The sequence below is a fragment of the Scophthalmus maximus genome, chromosome 3 (assembly GCF_022379125.1).
Source record: "Scophthalmus maximus strain ysfricsl-2021 chromosome 3, ASM2237912v1, whole genome shotgun sequence".
Classification (NCBI taxonomy): domain Eukaryota; kingdom Metazoa; phylum Chordata; class Actinopteri; order Pleuronectiformes; family Scophthalmidae; genus Scophthalmus; species Scophthalmus maximus.
The window spans coordinates 12,930,001-12,948,648 of NC_061517.1; the positions used below are offsets into that span (position 1 = coordinate 12,930,001).

The 18,648-nt window shown below is 44.0% G+C and overlaps 1 protein-coding gene across 1 annotated transcript in view; it reads right to left on the reverse strand.

Moving 5' to 3' along the window:
* The window catches only part of adcy6b (adenylate cyclase 6b), a 32,147-nt gene extending 15,562 nt beyond the window's left edge, over positions 1 to 16,585 (reverse strand). The window contains exons 1-3 of the mRNA XM_035644218.2: positions 16,309 to 16,585; positions 13,912 to 14,113; positions 12,879 to 13,770 (exon numbers count right to left, since the gene is read on the reverse strand). Coding sequence (XP_035500111.2) covers positions 12,879 to 13,769 — 891 coding nt within the window. The 5' untranslated portion in view covers position 13,770; positions 13,912 to 14,113; positions 16,309 to 16,585. The remainder of the gene's footprint in view (positions 1 to 12,878; positions 13,771 to 13,911; positions 14,114 to 16,308) is intronic.
* Between the last annotated feature and the right edge of the window lie 2,063 nt (positions 16,586 to 18,648).

The following is an 18,648-nucleotide window of genomic DNA, read 5'->3' on the forward strand; positions in this document are numbered from 1 at the left end:
TCTCCTGTTGTCACAACAAGACGGAGACAATCTCACGACCTGTGCTTGAAACAGAACACCATATACCACAGGACAGTGGCAGGCAAATTCCATTCTTTGTTCGAAGAGAGAATCGGTGGGAGTTTCATTAACCACTGACAACAAATAGCCAACTAGTTTCAGAGCAACAGAAGTGAGATAATAAACACAGTTATGGTTTGCAGGTGACGAAGCAAACGTCCCTCAATATTAGATCCTCCTTGATGTAGCTTAGGAGCAACATTATTCAGGAACTAAGCAAAGAGCATCCAAAATGTATTTCTGAGGGATACAGATGCAGCCAAGTTCGCCTCAAACATGCTTTCAGGAAAGACCAAGAAATACTTTCCCCTTGATGTAGGATGAGACAGAATGGCTGATGCAAACTGTCAGTCAACTTTCAGGGATTCAGATCAAACCTGTCCTGAGTTGTGAGGCACCTCATCATCATTTGAAGATCATGTATAAGGACCTATACAAAGAACATCCACTCGTGTTCCTTACATAACTGGCGCAGCAATCATTCTTTTAGTGCAACACGGAATTTGTGCCGCGCCGTCGCTCAAAGTAGTGATTAGCCTATTGTGTTCATAAATCACTAACAGGCCGGAGCTGCCTGATAAGCCGAGCATCGTAATGTTACACACCACCAACGGAGACCTGCCACTCCAGTCTCGAACGGCGCCGACACAACCTGCTCGCAGTAATCCCGAGCAGATGGCTCTGAACACAGCGAGCCAGATAACTAAGTTAAGTGGTCTGTCGGAGATACAGGGCCACCTGCAGTTCCCAAGACCACGCGCCTCAGCAGTGCACTCCATTTACGTTCAGGCAGTTCCGCTTCCCGTGTGAGCGCACTCAGATTTCGGTCCAAGCTGAGACATTCCCATCAAAATGATTTTGATAGTTTGGCAACAGGCACATAGAGTGTGTTTAAACGCAGCCTAGGAGGGCCCACATTCGGTGGGCTTTTGTGTATGTTTGCTGAACAGGGAAACAAAGTGCAGTGACACCAAGGATACGCATGTATTGGCAAATGGAAGTCACATGCAAGCGCAGCGCTGAAACCAGAAGCTCTTGGGTTGAGCTTTCTCAACAGCTGAACAACCGTTGACTCACTACACCTTGAACGACAGCTCAATGTTACAGCAGAGAATAAGTGTAACTCGAGTGTATGTAAATATAATCAAAAAAGCTTGTGTTAATGCATACAGTGTTGTAGTGATTAGTCCCCACAAGATTGGAGGGCTAACCATTCATAAAGGTTTTTGAATAAACCTTGGTGTGCGACCTATGCGGGACCCTTTTTGGACTGGCAGCTCTTTGATCTTAAGGCTTGCTGTGTGTGTTGCTGAACTGATATCACCCGAGACCTGCAAATCCAGGGCCGCTCTGACTCTCCCTTCTCCAAACAGAGATGTGGTGCAAAGAGAACAGAGGCAGCTCCTCATCATTAGCAGTCCCGTTCTCTTTATAACCATTAAGCTGGACTTTGACAAGTCTGATGTCTCTTGACAATTCTTCCAACAGACTTCTGGCTCTCAAAGACAAGCCTCTCTCAACATTTGCTTGAGCAGGACCCTCTTGGCAGTGGAGTTAAAAGGAGTCCAAACATTGGCTTATAAGGTGCGGCCCCAGCAAGGTGCTTTATGAAGTAAGGCAGGAGGATAGCATGTTAAATAACGAGTGAAGGAAAGGGATGGAAAAGATTTTGTGCTTGGCAAACACAAAGCAAATCCATTTCATCTTTAATAATATCCCACTGGACAACTTCCTCACACACAAGCACGCTGGAATGTACTGTACACATGAACCGTTCAGGTTCTTCACGGCAGGGTCATTATCAATTCATCCAGAGATCGAACTTATGCCACAGCTGATCTATTTTCTTCTATTGGTCAAAAAAATATGTTTTTAAGACATTTCTTTTATTTTCTAAGTCATCTGTGAGCAGAGCTGAAGTGATCACATGTGGATATTAACTCTGATGACAATACATTGAGAGGAGGTAAACTAAGAACATGATAACCACAGATAGGACACAATGTCGCTTATTGAATAACGGCATTGTTCAAGTAATCAATGTCTGGATTTATCCAAGAGTGGATAAGTAACGGTCTGCAGTGAAAGACAAGATATCTCAGCAACGCTGAGCTCCACTGAAGCTGAAGTTAAAACTTTAAAAGGCCAGAGTGCTACATCCCATAAGTCAACACACGGGCTCCAGGGACTGCAGTTGACATGGGGGCTGCTCTCCAGCACATGACCTCTGATAGGCATCTGGAGCTTTTAAAATGTCTTCCAGAGATGAACGTCAAAGCCCACTGCTGATCACAGCCCGAAAAGAAAACATGTGGTACCAAAGTGGTAAAAATAGACAATTTGCTGCACTGGCCCTGATCTACTTGAGGGTTACAATAATGTGTAATCACTGACATATGTCAGAAGCTATTCCTTCTAAAGATAGATGTTGCAGAGGGGTGAGGGTGCTGTCTATGCCATCTTGGGTCCCTGCCATCTGGAACCAGAGCTTTGTTTTTATCACGGCTTGGGCCAAACCAAAATTGGTCTCAGGCGACCACGAAGTAATCTTTGTGAAATGCTGAGGCAAATTCCACAAAGCTAAATAGAGCTGGACCCTGGCCGCACATCTGTCAGAAGAACAGATCTCGAATTAATACTCACACATAAACGTTGTCCAAACATGAGGAAAATCTCCAAACCGTCTTGGAGATAAAGCAAACTGTAGCCACCAGCTAAACATTACCCACTCCCTTTTTCAAACATTCCTGAAATCAAAAGATTATAATACTCCTAACTTTCTAATTCAATATCTTGATCTTCATTTTCTTCTTGGCAGATGGAAGTTAAGCAGTTACAATAAACAACGCTGTTATATGCTGTATTGCTCCTTACTGAAGACGATATGTGTTTGCCTGGCCATGATTTTATCACTTTTCTTTAGATACTGTATCTGCCTGAACACAGAGGACTGCAGGGGCAACCTTAAGTAAAAGTAAGCACAAATATTATTTGTGTGATTATTGTTTTTTGTAGTTCTTGTAGATCTTGACCAAGCTCTTCACTTACAGTAGACAAAGTGGGAGGATTATCATGTGAACCCACAGTGGAGCTGACTGATTGCTGTCTTGTGTCTCAACTTAATTTGGCTGAATTATACCATGTAGCGTCTTTGGTTGAGCTCTGCTCTTGAGCATTTATCATTTCTTCCTCTTTCCCAACATGTCCTGCCTCTGTGGACTTGAACAGCCACAAAATGATCTTACATAAAACGGGGTGGACCCCCTGAGGTTTTCATGCCTCACGGTATATGCACTTTGCTTGACCTACTGCTCTGCTTTAACAAAATAAAGTGGATCAGTTTATTATCTTGCTTGAAAAATTGCCCAATAAACTGATGCAGATTAAATTCCACGACCAATAGATTTATCGACTAATTGCATCAGCTCTAGTTTAAGTCTCTCAGTGACCTATAAGTAACATCAACGACAGGTGGTGTATACTCAGTCCTGTTGTCCTTACCTAATTTGAATTTTTACTCAACACGTATCATGAATTAATATTCATTAGTATTAAATGCACCATTGTACTAGCTGAGCTTTACAAACAAAGCATGTGATAAGAAGCCCACTGGTGTCTGTTTGTCAGTTGTTCAGTGGTCGAGGGTCAGGGTTTGGCAGCACAGACCGAGGGAGGGAGGGGTGAGGACTGGACCCATCACCCTCCTCCCAGCTGTGTACTCACTAACCCTTCACTTCCTGCCCACTCACACCCTCGCAGCTGCAATCACAGCATCGCACGGCCACAAGAGCACCCGATTCGGTTAATTAGCCTAACAAGCCAGCCGGCCCCCATTCACTCCTCTGTTGGCTCTTCCCACTGATTTGAACTACGTGAGGGAGTCCAGGCCTTGAACTGTGTGACTGTGAGCTAAACGTCCAGGAATTCCAAATTTCAGCTGCCTCCATCTCCTTTTAAGCACAACGTACAACAAGCCAAGGCCACCATTTCACTTTGACAGAGACCAATGCAACATAACTTTTAGTCTTTGAATACTCAGTAAGATAATTAAAAGTGAGGGGTTATACTACATTAAACGAGATGAATGAGTGTGTGTGTGTGTGTGTGTGTGTGTGTGTGCCAGATGTTGGAGCTCCAATTAAAAAAAAAAAAAAAACATACAAAGAGCTTAGTTTCACTGTCCAGTTATATAAGCATCATTCACTCAACAATATTAGAGACAGCCATGTTACGCATGGTTGTCTCCCAACCATGCGTAACATTGACTTTTACTATAAAGCATACAGATCGATACTGGCACAAGAACAACAGGTTATAGTTTAAACAGTCTCAGACACGAGCGAGTTTTTGACTAAGTCGAGGATGAGCTGTTGCTGAACTCGTGCATGTAACACATCCCCCTCCTCAGTTGACTTCAGGAAACGCCACATGTGAAATGTTTGTGAAGCCCGATACATGAGCAGCATTTCATGGGAATAAAAGCACCGGTGTAGAGTTTCAACACATGGTTTGAAAACTACAAGCTGTACTGCCACTGTTTAGTGTTCTGACCTTGTATGTATGATGTCCTGATCATTTCTGCTCAGCCCTCAAAGACTATACACACCAAAACAAAGACTCTTGGAAATGTGATTCAGTGCAAAAAGAGAACGCAGAGTGCAACAGCTTTGACTCTTGTGCTCGTGACACATCATGCCAAACAAAGAAAAAATAGTAGCGTCTTTCAGAGAACTTAAAGGGCAAGGATCTTACTTTACTTCTTTGTTTCACGTGAAGGGAGCGAGGATAACGAATGAAGACATGAAGCTTTGTGCTTTTGACACTTTGTACACACATGAAAGCACAAGAGTGTAACTTCCTTTGGATTAACCCAGAGTGTGTGAAATTACATAATGGGACTGGGGTCTTGTCATTGTATCTGACATCATTCAATGAGAATGTGAAGATTGCAAGCGGCTCATTGCTCCAAAGTCAGCAGCTAAGAAGTAAAAAAAAATATCTTCGACAAAATCATTAGGATGATCGGCTCTGCGTTTTAATAGGCTGGTCAGGTGATGGCTGAAGAGGACGAGCAGGTGAAACAGGCATTCTCACAAAGCCTCACAACAAAGACATGTGGTGTACATTTCAATAGCAGGAAGGTGTTGCCTATCTTTACACTGATGGCAAACATGTTTGCTAATTTGCTTCACTACAGTAATACATTCTTAACCCAGCCCGACATATGTTGTCACTGTTTTATCTGTGTAACTGGAAAGGCAGAGTTACATGACATTTGGCTATGACGGTGACCTCTGACAGACAGCCATCCACCTTCCTGTTCCCAGCACCAGGATAGGGTGCACTACGGGCAAGAGGATCCAGAGTAAAACTACCCTTAAAAGCCCGGGGGCTTGCATGCCACACAGTTCAACATTTAACACTGCTGATGGATTCCTAATATATATCTCTTGGCCGTCCACCACGACAGTTCCCTGTAAATCCCTGTATTTAATTTTATGGAGAGCCATGTTGTTAGTAAACCATGAGCTGTTATTAGAAGCCTGCACTTCCTCATCCCAGACACACAGCTATTATTAGCCAGGCTATTATTTCCCTTATCACTGGCTGTATTTTAAGAGCAATATTTCGCTTATCCTAATTGCTCCCACCCATGGTGGTGGAAGTTATCCGGGTCTGTATCTTTGCCTCTGGTTGTAATACAATAAGTGTATGAGTCACAAGCTCGCTCCCTCTCTGAAGTTGGGAGTAAAGGGGAGATCTATTGTTTAAGCCAATGCATTGTTTGGCACCCACAGTACCTGATGATTGGTTCTCACTATTCGATAGCAGCTAAGTGAGCTGCATGGATCTGCTCTGATCACGATCCTCGCGGCCCGTTGTGCGTATGTGCATACAGTAATGTGAGTATGATGGACACACCGGATTTGGTCCCCATAATAGGGCTGGGTATGAAAAATGTGTTCAGAATAGTGTCAAGTACTAAGTACATTCGATCTGTTTTCAGACATAAAAAACAGTTTACCTTTCACATATGACGAACGCAGCAGGAGATTGTCAAAGTCAGATGCACATTCACACATTCAACAGGAACATTTCCGGAACATTCTGCGGAGTCTGGATAGAGCATGCAGGAGGCGGGACATGATGATAATTCCACTGAGGAAAGCAGTGTTTCTCTTGACTGTCACGCCCACTCGCTCACCATGAATCTTCCGGGGTTTGTTTTTCCTGCTCACTCTGACATTTTCCAGAAATTTGGGGGGCTGACAGGAAAAGCTCCGGAAAATGTCTACATTTGCGTTCTCTTGAACAGGCCCTCTGGATAATTTCCGGAAAAATGTCCAGACTTCAGAGCTTCTCTGAATGCATCTTCAGAGAAATACCTCCCGAGAGATATGAAATACATAAAAAGATAAATATTTTGGTCAGTATCACTTATAGAATGAGAGAGCAGAAGATGTCGGTTAAAAAGTCACTCTACTGTGCGTGTAGGTATCAGACACAGCTGCTGTCATACTTTCCAGAAAACATCATAAATAAATGCATAAAGGTCAATGCAGCCTGGGTGGCTGCTTTCATGTTTTCCTTATGTAACACCAGTGTTCCGGCCTAAATGCATTATGCACGCTTCAGTCATGCTGGTGACATTTCATTGATTGGTATCTTTTTTCACCGGTGTTAAGCAGAGGGATCAGTATGTTTCCACTAGTCCCAAGTTCGTTGACCCCATAACAATCTGCCAAAGGAACAGGTTTTTCTTCTCGTGCTGGATCAGCACATAATAACAAAAGCACAGACTCGATGTACCTTCAACACTATACTCTCTTCTTGACCTGCCTGTCGATAGCTACTCTTCGAAGCACTCCAGTTGGGATGTGGTCATCCAAATATATCCAACCGCACACAAAAGCTAAACTTTTGTTTGGTTCCTTGTTAATCCATGTATGACATCTTGCATTTCGGCTAGATATAAATTCGTAGAAGCAAACAATGGCAGGGTAAATCACATAATCCCCCATAGGACATGTAGACGTATGGATGCACAGCTGTTCATACTGAAGTTATGGAAATACATATATCAAAGCGAAAGTCTCGTGTGCGGCGCCAAATGCCAATCATGTAGTCAAGTTAACTGTGCCTTCATCTACTCAGAGTGACAAGACCAAAACACAAGGGACAGGTGATCTCATAGGGAATCTCCAAATGAGTGCTTTGGATCGTGTGTGTGTGTGTGTGTGTGTGTGTGTGTGTGTGTGTGTGTGTGTGTGTGTGTGAGAGAGAGAGCGAGAGAGCCAGAGAGAGAGAGAGAGAGAGAGAGAGAGAGAGAGAGAGAGAGAGAGAGAGAGAGAGAGAGAGAGAGAGAGAGCAAACACTGCCTCGTGAACGTGTCTGACTTTCATCACTCAGGTGACCTGACCAAAGTACACCACTACCAAGAGGTTTTTCTCTTTGAAATTTGGATGGATCTCTAAAATCACACCGAGCCACCATGATGACAATGCAGAGGTTAATAAAAGTCACATACACTAATCTGAGGAGCAGCCATTACGATTATTGTTTGATTTCATTAAAGGCTACAAACTAAATATCACGAGGCTACTAGAACACAAACTGCTTGGCTCTTTGTGACGCATCCATGTGCCACAGTGAAGATCCGACATTAGGACTCTGTGTTGCTAAACTGTTAGAATGTCAGAAAGGCAAACACAACGACAAACTCCGACGTCATAAAAAAGGACTTTGGTAAGTTCTTCCAATCAAGAGGCTGTTGTTCATCCGCCAACTGTAAAGACTTGGAAGTCAAACAGTTTCCATAACATGGGCTGCCAGAGCAGCCTGCAGCAGACTTTTGAACCAAAATGCAGATAAAGGGATGAAATGTGTTCAAATTCCCACTAACTAAAGTGAAGTTGAAGAAATAATGAATTGATCCTTCTGTGGCAAACGTACAGCAGCAGAGGCACTTCAACCCTCGGGTGTTGTAGCTTTAAGTTGTTTGAACTGTTCCAAGAGTAAAAAAGGGAACATAATACATAACTTGTTTCTTTAAAGAGGGTAAATCTGGCTTTGCATTCAGGAGATGATTTCACACTAAAAAAATGAATTGATTATTTATAGAATAACAGTACTTTATTCATTAAATGATTGCTCCTCTTTTGATCCTAAAGCGTTTATGTCAATGAAAAAAACATTTGTGTACAATATACTCCCAAATAGACAAAGAGAGTCAGTGTAAAAGAAAGCTGAGGCAGTAAATGACAAAACTGACAATAAAGCCATTGACAGCTTGTAAACAGTCTGTATTGTGATTCAATGTAAAAAAAAAGATTATGTTTATGAAATGCTGATAAATTGCAATGTTTCATATCAATTTCTTTCAGACACCAGTTTCATAGGGATCATTTTGAAGGAATTACGTTTCAAGAAGAACTGACATGTTTCACCGGGTTGAAAATCAGAAGCAAAGGCCAAAAGAGGGAGGCAAGTAGTAAAACAAAGGGTTCATGTTGACTTTTATACATTTAAACTAAATGCTGAACTGCCTTTTCTTTTGGGGTTCGCAGGGGGGGCTGGAGCCAAATCCCAACAGAGATTAAATAAAAGTCAGGGTACAGCCTGCCCTGGACCGCTTGCCAGAAGGTCACCCTGACAGTCTATCAAAATCACAGGGTTTGAACTCAGATTCAAACTCAATGCTCTAGTCTACTTGAAAAGACGCCGGTTCCTAAAGCAAAATATTACAAGACTTCACTTTTGTTTGAATCCAAATATTTTGGATCATCCACTTTTCAATCTAAGCAGCGGATAGCACCTGTAGGATTAAGCGGAATCCCTCTGAACTCTGTGCCTGCAGGATAGTGGAGGCACTTCAAGTGAACAGCAGCCGTGTTACTTCCTGAGAACAGTTATACCTTCATCTCTTCGCAGGTGTCTGAGTGGGCCCTTCAGAGCAAAGCGGTGAAAGATGGAGATCTGAAGAAACAATCCCCATGAGTGGCGGGAGCTCAATCTCAGACTCTTATAAAAGGCCACTCGATCTGTGAGGGATTTTTTTGGGAACGGATTTATGACTCAGAGGAGAAAAGGGTGGAGAAAAGTGGGGAAAAGGGAAAAAAGAGAGAAGAGAGCGGCAGTTCTTTTACAGCTGGGTGCCTCATTCCCCCACCATTCACACTCTCTCCATCAGTGGTCATCCCTTTTGTCCACCACTGTAACCCCCCCCACCCCCCCAACATCTCCCACTTTGCCTCGAACACAGACCCCCTTTGTCCTCGCCATCATCGGCAGCCCATCTTCTCAGCTCTGATCCTGCATGAACACCTCTGCAGGGGAAAATACAAACAAGGGAAAAACAAGGCTGTCCCACAGAGAGGGCTGGAAGATGAGGAGTACCCAGAATAGTAAACCAGCTTTCCCAGATGAGCGAACCTGGCCATGTGACACCGGGAGGAGAGTTGTGGGAGCTTACTCACACAGGGGGTGTGTGACAGACTGAATGGAGAATTCTGTATTCATACGTCCGTGAGTAGCGTGAAGCCAGACTGAGAGATACCTGTCGAGACTGAGAGCTGACTGGATGACACTCTATAGCTGCGCTCAGGAAGGCACTGAAGTCCGGACATTGTTGATCCGCACATTTTCAACGACTGTTCCTGTCAGCCCTGTAGTAAAAGAGTGAGCCATGTGAGAATACAGCGGGAAAATCTCTCGGGTACATTCACGGCGAGCCAGTGGGCGTTCTACCGAGGCGCCACCGGACATTTTCCCGGTGTTGCGAACACATGCGACTCAGACAATCTCCTGCTGCGTTCTTTATATGTAAGTGGCAAACTCATGTCTGAAAAAAGCTTAGATGGCTCCTTTCTTGAGGGTGAAAAAATGATGATTGTGATTTTGTGGATAACAGCATTAAACAACAACCTGATGTCCTGAAAGGTCAAGAGAGACTCCCAGTGTGAAACCCATGGCCGGTCCTAGATTGCAGAACTGGAAAACACTGAGTTGGGGGTTCCGGGCCCTCAGGGGGGACAGCGGTACATCATCACACGACCAATGCAACCAGCCAGGGCTCCAGTACATAGAGGCAACAGTCCACCGTGCCTGAAGTCACCCTGTCTCGTCTGGGGCATGGGTACTTAACACACAAGCTCACTGGACCAGTAGAGTTATGTCAATATTGCCTTAATCAGAGTGGCTCCACATTCATCTGGTTGCTTAACGGCGATGGTTGGTAGAAAAAAAACTGATAACATGTTTCCACAGTGACTTGAGTTCAGGCCATACGAGCGTGAGTTTGTGTCTGTATTTATTGTTCGACCACGTGTCACGTTTTTAAGGATAAAGAAAAAGTCTCTGGAAAAACCATGTGGTCCTGGGTGGACGTTACATTTCTCCATTAAAACATGTAAAAATAAAACGTAACAAATCATTCCACCACAGCTCTTTGTGGCAGGGTGACCTTTGGCACCAATTAAGCGGCGGGAGCGGCGCAAGACACGTGCAATTAACACGCAATTAACGTCAGGTCTAAATGATAACGTGGCTTTGTTCTATTGGAGAGTCCCACTAGGTCACATCGGTTTCACAGTGAGTCAGCACGCACAGATAGTAGCTACATTCAATTCATTCATTGAGATTTGTTACTGTGACATGTCAAAATGCCCTCTGTGAAAAAAAAGGAGGTATTTTACGTTTGCTGGTTCCAGCTTCTCAGATATGAGTATTTTCTCTGATTCTCTGTTGTATATCAATGTAAATGAAACAGTTTGGAGTTTTGGACTGTTGCTGTAGGTCAAGAAAGAACTTTAGACATGTCACTACAGGCTCCGGGAAGTTCAGCTGAGCATACGCTACTGTCGCCTGACATTGTGGAACAATCGAATACTTAGTTAATCATAAAAAAGTCAAGTTACTTGTTACTTATTTGAATTAAGATTCTGTTTTGGATGTTTAGCAGGTTCATATATGTTGTTTTTGAATCCCTGCAGTACAGTATGATACAGTGTACATCTTATTATAACAAGCATATTGCACATTATAAGAGACTCAAAGAGCAACTCTCATGCACATCCAAACACGTACAAAAAGAATAAACAGACAAACGTAATGAATCAATATTTCCAGTGTGCTGGGAGCTGAAGCCATTATGCCTAATTCTGCTCATTTTTTTCCACATATAGCTTCCAATATGAAGCAGTAATCATCCTGTTTTCCATCAAATCCATTGCACAATCTGAGTATCCCACCCCACCCCGTTTCACTTTTACTACAATAGTCTCCTTGTTTTAGAGAACTGCGGCATGAATGGCACCATGCTACATTATCATGATATTCCTCCACAATGCAGCTAAATGGGCTCATTCAACCCAGATGACCTTCCACAAACCCCAACAGAGTTGCCAATAGCTGCCCTACAGCACAAAACATGGGCTCATTAAAAATCTCATTTGAAACGCTGCCGAGATCTACAGCACCATCTACTTTTAGTACAGCACCTTTGACACGGAAAAGTGGTTGAGGAGTCTGCACAATGTTTGTCCTATATTGATGGGGACAGAAAGTAGGGCGTTTCCACTGGTGAATACAGTAACAACATTGTGCTCAATTGTATGGTGATAATAGAGGGGCCTGACTGGCACGAGTCTGGGATATTTGAATTGTATTCACACAAATATATGTACACTTGAACTTTCACTTTCACGGTTGGTTGCGTGTTCATCTCCAACTAGGATCCACTAGGGCCACATCAAAAGTGACTCTTTAAAACAAGGAGATCATTTTCAATTGTGCGGGTCTTAGTTTCAAATGTGTGGATATAATGACGATGGCAATGAAACTATTTTAGAACAATACAAGTGCAATTACAATAATATTCCTAGGTCCGTGTTTTAGTGAAAGAGTTAAGCGTCACTATTATTGTTGCTCCTGTTCACACTGGCCATGAAGAAATACCGACTTCACCGTGAGTGGGACACACGTCCACATTGTTTTGTTCAAAGAGTGATTGAAAAGAAAAGTGAGACAAGGCTTTGTATCTTCTAAAGTTAGTCTTCATAGGACATTTTGTACCAAAAGAAAGACATGAATTGGGAATCTACCCCTTTGATATGATTAACTTGAGAATGTATTTTGCACAGAGAAAATGTTGTATTGAAACCAGTGAGGAGTATTTATTGCAGCATCTTTTACTGTAAATACTGGAATCTGAAGAGGGTTAACCATCACTTTGATACCTCTGGTTGTTGAGGCCAATGCTGCGGATCAGCGAACAGGAATGCTTCTTGATAAGACTGGAATTTATGCATCAGAGTGATGAAGCAGATTTGTCAGGTATTAAATCCACTGAATTCACAATGTAACTAGTTCTGCAACTCATGCTTATTTTCACCAATTTAAAAGTTTCTTTAATGATTAGTCGTTTGGTCGACATTTGTGGAAAAAATGGCCATCACAATTTTTTCCAGAGCCCAAGGTGACACCTTCACCATTGTTTGTTTTGTACCTGCAGTCCATAACCAGAGATATTCAGTTTTCAAATTATATGAAACAGAAGAAAAAAATGCTCACATTTCAAGCTGGTACCTTCAAATATTCAACTGAAAAGTGACTCAGATGAATAAACAATAGTTGCACAACTTATTGAACTGATTGTTTCAGGTCTAGTCACCATTTAGGATAGTGATATCACAGAATCAAATTAATTTGTAATAAGAATATCCATATCAACTACTCTAAACACAAAGTGACAGACAGGAGTGAATATTTCTGCTCATTGTTTTTTTTACAGACGCGAGTTATTTCCTGCTTTCACTTACCTGTTTGAAAATGAAGTTGTCCTCTTTGTTGAGCTGCCAGGCGGTGACGACGTGTATGGTGGACATCACAACTCCACTGAGCACAGCAGCTCTCATTCTGACCGGCAGCAGTGTGTATATGATGTAGATGAAGAAGACCGTCCACCAGATGCCCTCTGAGGCACTGCGGGGGGACACCATCAGCACCCCAAAAACTTGCACGACAATCAGCACCCCGATCACCAGGTAGCTCACAATCCACATGTAGTCCTGATGGAAGCCGTTGCGGTTGCACACCACCATCATGGTCAAGAAGAGAGCCATGGCCACACAGAGTACAGAGACATAGGCCACATCAGGGGGCGTGTGGATGCAGTGGAAGGTGAGCATGACCCCACACACTAACACCAGCACCCCCATCAGCATGGTCAGGGAGCTCTGGTTGAGCCTGAAGAAGTAGCGCTGGTACAGACGCTCTAGCTTGGAGGAGAGGAATTTCTTGGATTGGAAAACCCACATGACGCGCATCCAGCAGTCTGCGGCCGTCATCGTGTTGCAGCTGCCCTCTGCTGATTCCCCTAATTCCTCTTTCCTTCCTTTCAGCTCCCCATCTTCGAAGCCCAGGTCCACGGCCTTCAGACCCAGATCCCCGCCGCCACCCATCCTTTTCCCGTAGTGGTCCTCCTGCCAGCCACAGCGCAAGCCAAAGTTGCCCCCACTGGTGCCCGCTCCGCAGTGGTAGTGCTGAGGGGCCGCATTAGGGGGCTCCAGGTCCTCAGGGTCCCTCAGGCAGCTCATGTAGCGTGGATTGCACAGCGATGAACTGTCCTTCCTCTTTTTGCCATTGCGCTCTCCCCATGCTGTCTTTCGATCGTCCACTCTGCCTACAAAGATGCCTCTGGCCCACGACATCCTACACAAAACACATGGGAACAAACAGGACTAACTGTACAATTGCCAAACCTTTACACAAAACAATGCTGAGACATTTAATCTTAAATATCCTGCGAGCTAAAATGTCAATTTCAGAGAGCTTTCGCGAGGATCCTCTCACCTGTGTGGGCTTTATTGTGTGTAATGACACTGCGCTCTTTGGCCAGGCCACTAGTTTATCCCAGCTAGCACACACCATGAGCTCCAACTGACCAGAGGCATCAGAGGAGGGTTGTCTGCTTTTGGGCCGCCCGTGATTTGTAGAAACAGTCCGTGTGTCCGCCCTATACACCGCCGAGGGCCTCTGAAGACCACCTGTTTTCCTGTGAAAACACACAAACAATAGACATGATGTTGTTAAGCCAACATTGCCTGGGGAAACACCAGCTGAGGATCGAGATCTTTATGGATACATACACATCAAGGAAAACACACATTTGTCGTATCTCGTCTATTGATGGGTTCACTGTGTTTATTGATGTGTTCGCTCCCGCCTGTCTTTGTGTTTAGTCTTTTGGCAGAAAGTTTGGCAATCAATAGCTCAGACAGGGAAATAATATCAAGAAAAGGACTTGTCAGTTCCATTCTCCCCCCATCATCACCCGCCTCCCACCAGCCCGGGACAGCATTTCCATGGAAATCATTTGCCGTGCCGTTTGCAAAACACCAGCTTTCGACAGAAAAATCATCTCCAGTTATCGCCTCCTGCAGCAGCTGCCTCTGGTCAGTTCTGTTAAAGTTGTACAAAGTCCCCTTTCAACCAACTCTCCACCGATTGCTGGATTTTATTTTTTGAACATTCACCACTTTAGAGGAGACGATTGATTCTCGTCTGTGCTGTGCTATGCTTTATCGCCGCAATCTGCACCGAGCATCTTGAGTGGGCAGGGACGGGTGTGCTCTATTTGACGACAAAGGCCTACTGAGTGGGCACCATCGGAGATCAAGAGCTCTCCAGTCCAGATTAAATTGTCCATGCTTCCCCCATTAGCTTTGATGACTCACTATAGCTGGCTTCTGGCAGCACATGTCAAGGACACTGCTAACCTCTAAACTTAATAAGCAAATCTCCGCCAGGCAGACAGAACCGAGACAAACAGTAAGAAGAGCGAACACATGAACTGCACACATGGCCGTGTTTATTATCAACAGCTTGTAATGGGAGTTTAAACACACACACGCACGCACGCACACAATCTAACTGAAAGAGTGGCTTCACATACACATCAGGGTTGATATATTGTGTTTAAGATACCTATTTTTTTTCCCTTAAAAAATATCACCCTCACTATTCTCCCTACTTCAACCCCTTCTGATGTTAAATTCCGTCATGTAGCCAATCAAAATCCTTTCAACAATCACCATGACAGTTCATATTTAGCATATGATCCGGTGACCAAAGGTCAACATGTGTCCAGGCTTCCTGCAGGAGTGACCTCAGTCCTCACTCACCTCTGACACAGGGATGAGGCTCTTACGTAATGCAATCCCCCACATGCACGCATGCATCTGCCACAGAATATGAATATAATCTACAACACATGTGGAGTCAGGAATGCAGCCTACATCACGAACGTGAGGGAAGATGGTGATGCTTTCAATTAGATTTCAGCACAGGCTGATGATATCCCGTCTATACTTGTTCTCCATAATGACCAGCAGCAGACTACCCCCCCCCCCCCCTCCATCACTGCTAAAACGGGACTGAAAATCTGATCAAAATACATAAATAAATGAATAAACAAACAAATAAACATTTTTGGCAATTGCACGTGTGGGCCCGGCCTGATTGGTCGGAGCGCATTACATAACAGGAGATGTAGCCTCTGTAACCACACTACACATGGAGAGACACTGTGGGACCGGGGAGCCTGCAAGTCAGAGGAAAGTGCAGCTCGACACACACACACACACACACACACACACCACCAGCAACTTACCAGGAGAGTACACATTCCGTCGGGCAACTTGCAGCAGCGGATCCCCAGATGTCATGATCGGTCGACACGGGGCTGCACACTGGGCCCGTCCCCCTCGACACGAGCACGTATACGTCATGATGTTTAGACCCCAAACAGGTCACTGGACGAGGAGGCATTTGGCGGGGGGGGGGGTGCCGTGGCCGTGGCCCAGAAGGCAAACTGTGATAACAGCGCACTGGCCCCCGACGTCACGTTTAAAAATAAACGTTAAATAAAATAAAGTCTAAATGAATTGCCCCTGCCTGCATGAGGACTGCTGCACGGTGTGTGTGTGTGTGTGTGTGTGTGTGTGTGTGTGTACCGTCCTGCAGGAGATCATCACAGCAGAAACACTGTGGTCTACACAACAAGTCAGCTGCTGGCATGCCCCCCCCCCCCCCCCACGACCACTGTATCCTCTTACTGCATTTCTCAGTTCAGCCGACCTGCAACAAATTAACAATGTGCAGAGCAGTTGCTCAACACGAGACCCCCCCCCCCCCCCCCCCCCCCCCCCCCGAAAAGAAAAGCAGCTCAAGAGAGGCAGCTGTACTCACCATTGGGTATATGTCCTCGTTACAGGAGTAACTGTAACACTGCAGTGGAGCCCCAGCTTTTTTTTTTTATTATAATCTATTTTTTTTATTTTTTTTGCCCCCCCCCCCACCCCCCCGGTCTTCAGTCAGTCCTCACGCAGCCGCCGTCACACGCTTCAGATGCGGGTCTGTCCGTCTGGAGGAGGATTCTGTTCAGAGGGAAGCGAGGGAGGGAGAAAAAAACACTGCGAATACGACCGGACAGCCTTCGCTTTTCCCAGCCAGAGATACAGTACATTCCCTCTCCCTCTACCTCTCTCTCTCTCTCTCTCACACACACACACACACACACACACACACACACACACACACACACACACACACACACACACACACACACACACACACACACACACACACACACTCCCATTCTGAACTCAGGAGCCCCCCCTAGAGGTAGAACGAATGTGTCTCTGCCTGTGTGTGTGTCTGTGTGTGTGTGTGTGTGTGCGTGTGTGTGTGTGTGTGTGTGTGTGTCTGTGTGATTTAATGTACACTTTTTCTGTCCAATCCTTCCTTTCAATTTTTTGCAGACAGCTAAACACAATGTCAAAACATTACAATTAAAGCCATCTCTCTCTTTTTTTTGTATCCAAACATGAAGAAACCCAGGCTGCTGTCATACAACCTGACAGCGTTACATCACCACCTAGTGGAAATCCTCTTCCACAGTAACATCAGATTTTCTAGGAAGTGTGTACTTTCATGAGATGAGGGCATTTTAACAGTAAATGCCATAAAGGAAAACACTGTCAGGTTTAATGAGCCCTGTACAAGCGGCCACTGATGGTCAATCACATGACTGAGTAAACCAGTGAGGCAACAACCGGTGTTGACACAGAAATCTGTTGACTTTTCACCCTTTAAATCAACTACACACCCTCACAGATCCTACCGGGAACACTCATCACGAGGCTGCAGTATAAGATGTCACACTATAATATGTAACAGTATATTCATATAAAAGTACATCTGTTATAATTTGATACTTTACTTTTAGTAGGTCTACAGTATAGCGGTACTTCACTTATTCTACTAATGAATATGATATGATCTGCGTCATTGATCCCACGCAGGGAATTTACAGGTCACAGCAGCAGAAGCACAAGAACAGATGTAAGATACTTCAAAAAATAAAATAATAATAGCCATCACAAAGCATCCATCCTTATCATTGTGAAGGTCATGAGGGCGTTGGAGCTAGTCCCAGCTGACACTGGGCGGGTTACACCCCGGGCAGGTGGCAGTCTGATCACACGGAGAGTGACATGCTGTGACGACAACGTGATGAGGAAGCTGTAGAGACACAATGAATGAATTACACAGAAATGACCCTTTATTCTTGGTGAAAAGAAAGAGTGTGCACTGTTGTCTGCCAAATACGTCACCCCCTGTCACAACAAGAGGCACAAACACTGGGACAGATAATAGAAGTTCAACTTATAGTGTCATGTTTATTTTATTTTTTTTCTATCTTGCTGTAGCTTGATTACCTTTATTACCTACACTGTATATTACATTTTTATTGTCTATGTCATTGACTCTTTTGTCTTTTTGGCTATTGATTTTTTACATTATTATTCTTCATCTGACATCATTAATTGTCTTTAATATTGTGCTTTGGCAACAAACGTGAATGTCGTGCAATTAAAACATATTGAAATAGAAAATAATACATTTTGCCCAGCAGGGGGGCGCCATTGCTCCTCAGTCTGCTCACGTAGCATTTACAGTATCTGTGTAAAAGGGGACTGTGAATTATTTCTCTGCAGGGAAACTAGGAGGTTGGAGGAAACACAAAATATATAAAGAATGTATGTCTCTGGAGGTGATGGGTGTATAACCAATAGTTTACGGGCCACCAGCCTTTCTACATTATTTTTCCATGACCATCCACAACTCAGGAGCAGTTTGTGAAGCATCATGTGAACACCTGTGAGATATATGTGTGTGAGTGCGTGCGTGTGCGTGTGAGTTTTGAGGGTTGGCCATTTGATTTTAATATTTTTAAAAAATGTGTTTTAGTTTTATTAATTTAGCACTACAGCTTGTTTTCACTTATATCTTCAGAAGAGAGAAAGTTTTTTCTGTCCTCACCTTTTTCTGGGATTAAGACAAACCAAAAGCACGAGACACCACGAGGTCAAAGTTAAGTCTGATGTGGACACCAGAAAGCTCCAGAGCACATACACTGAGGATGGGCTGTACAGTGAAGACAGAGAAAAATGTGTGTCCCACAGTTAAACTTTTGAATTGAACAATATTCATATAGTCCTAATTTTGGGACTTTTTAAAAAAAGG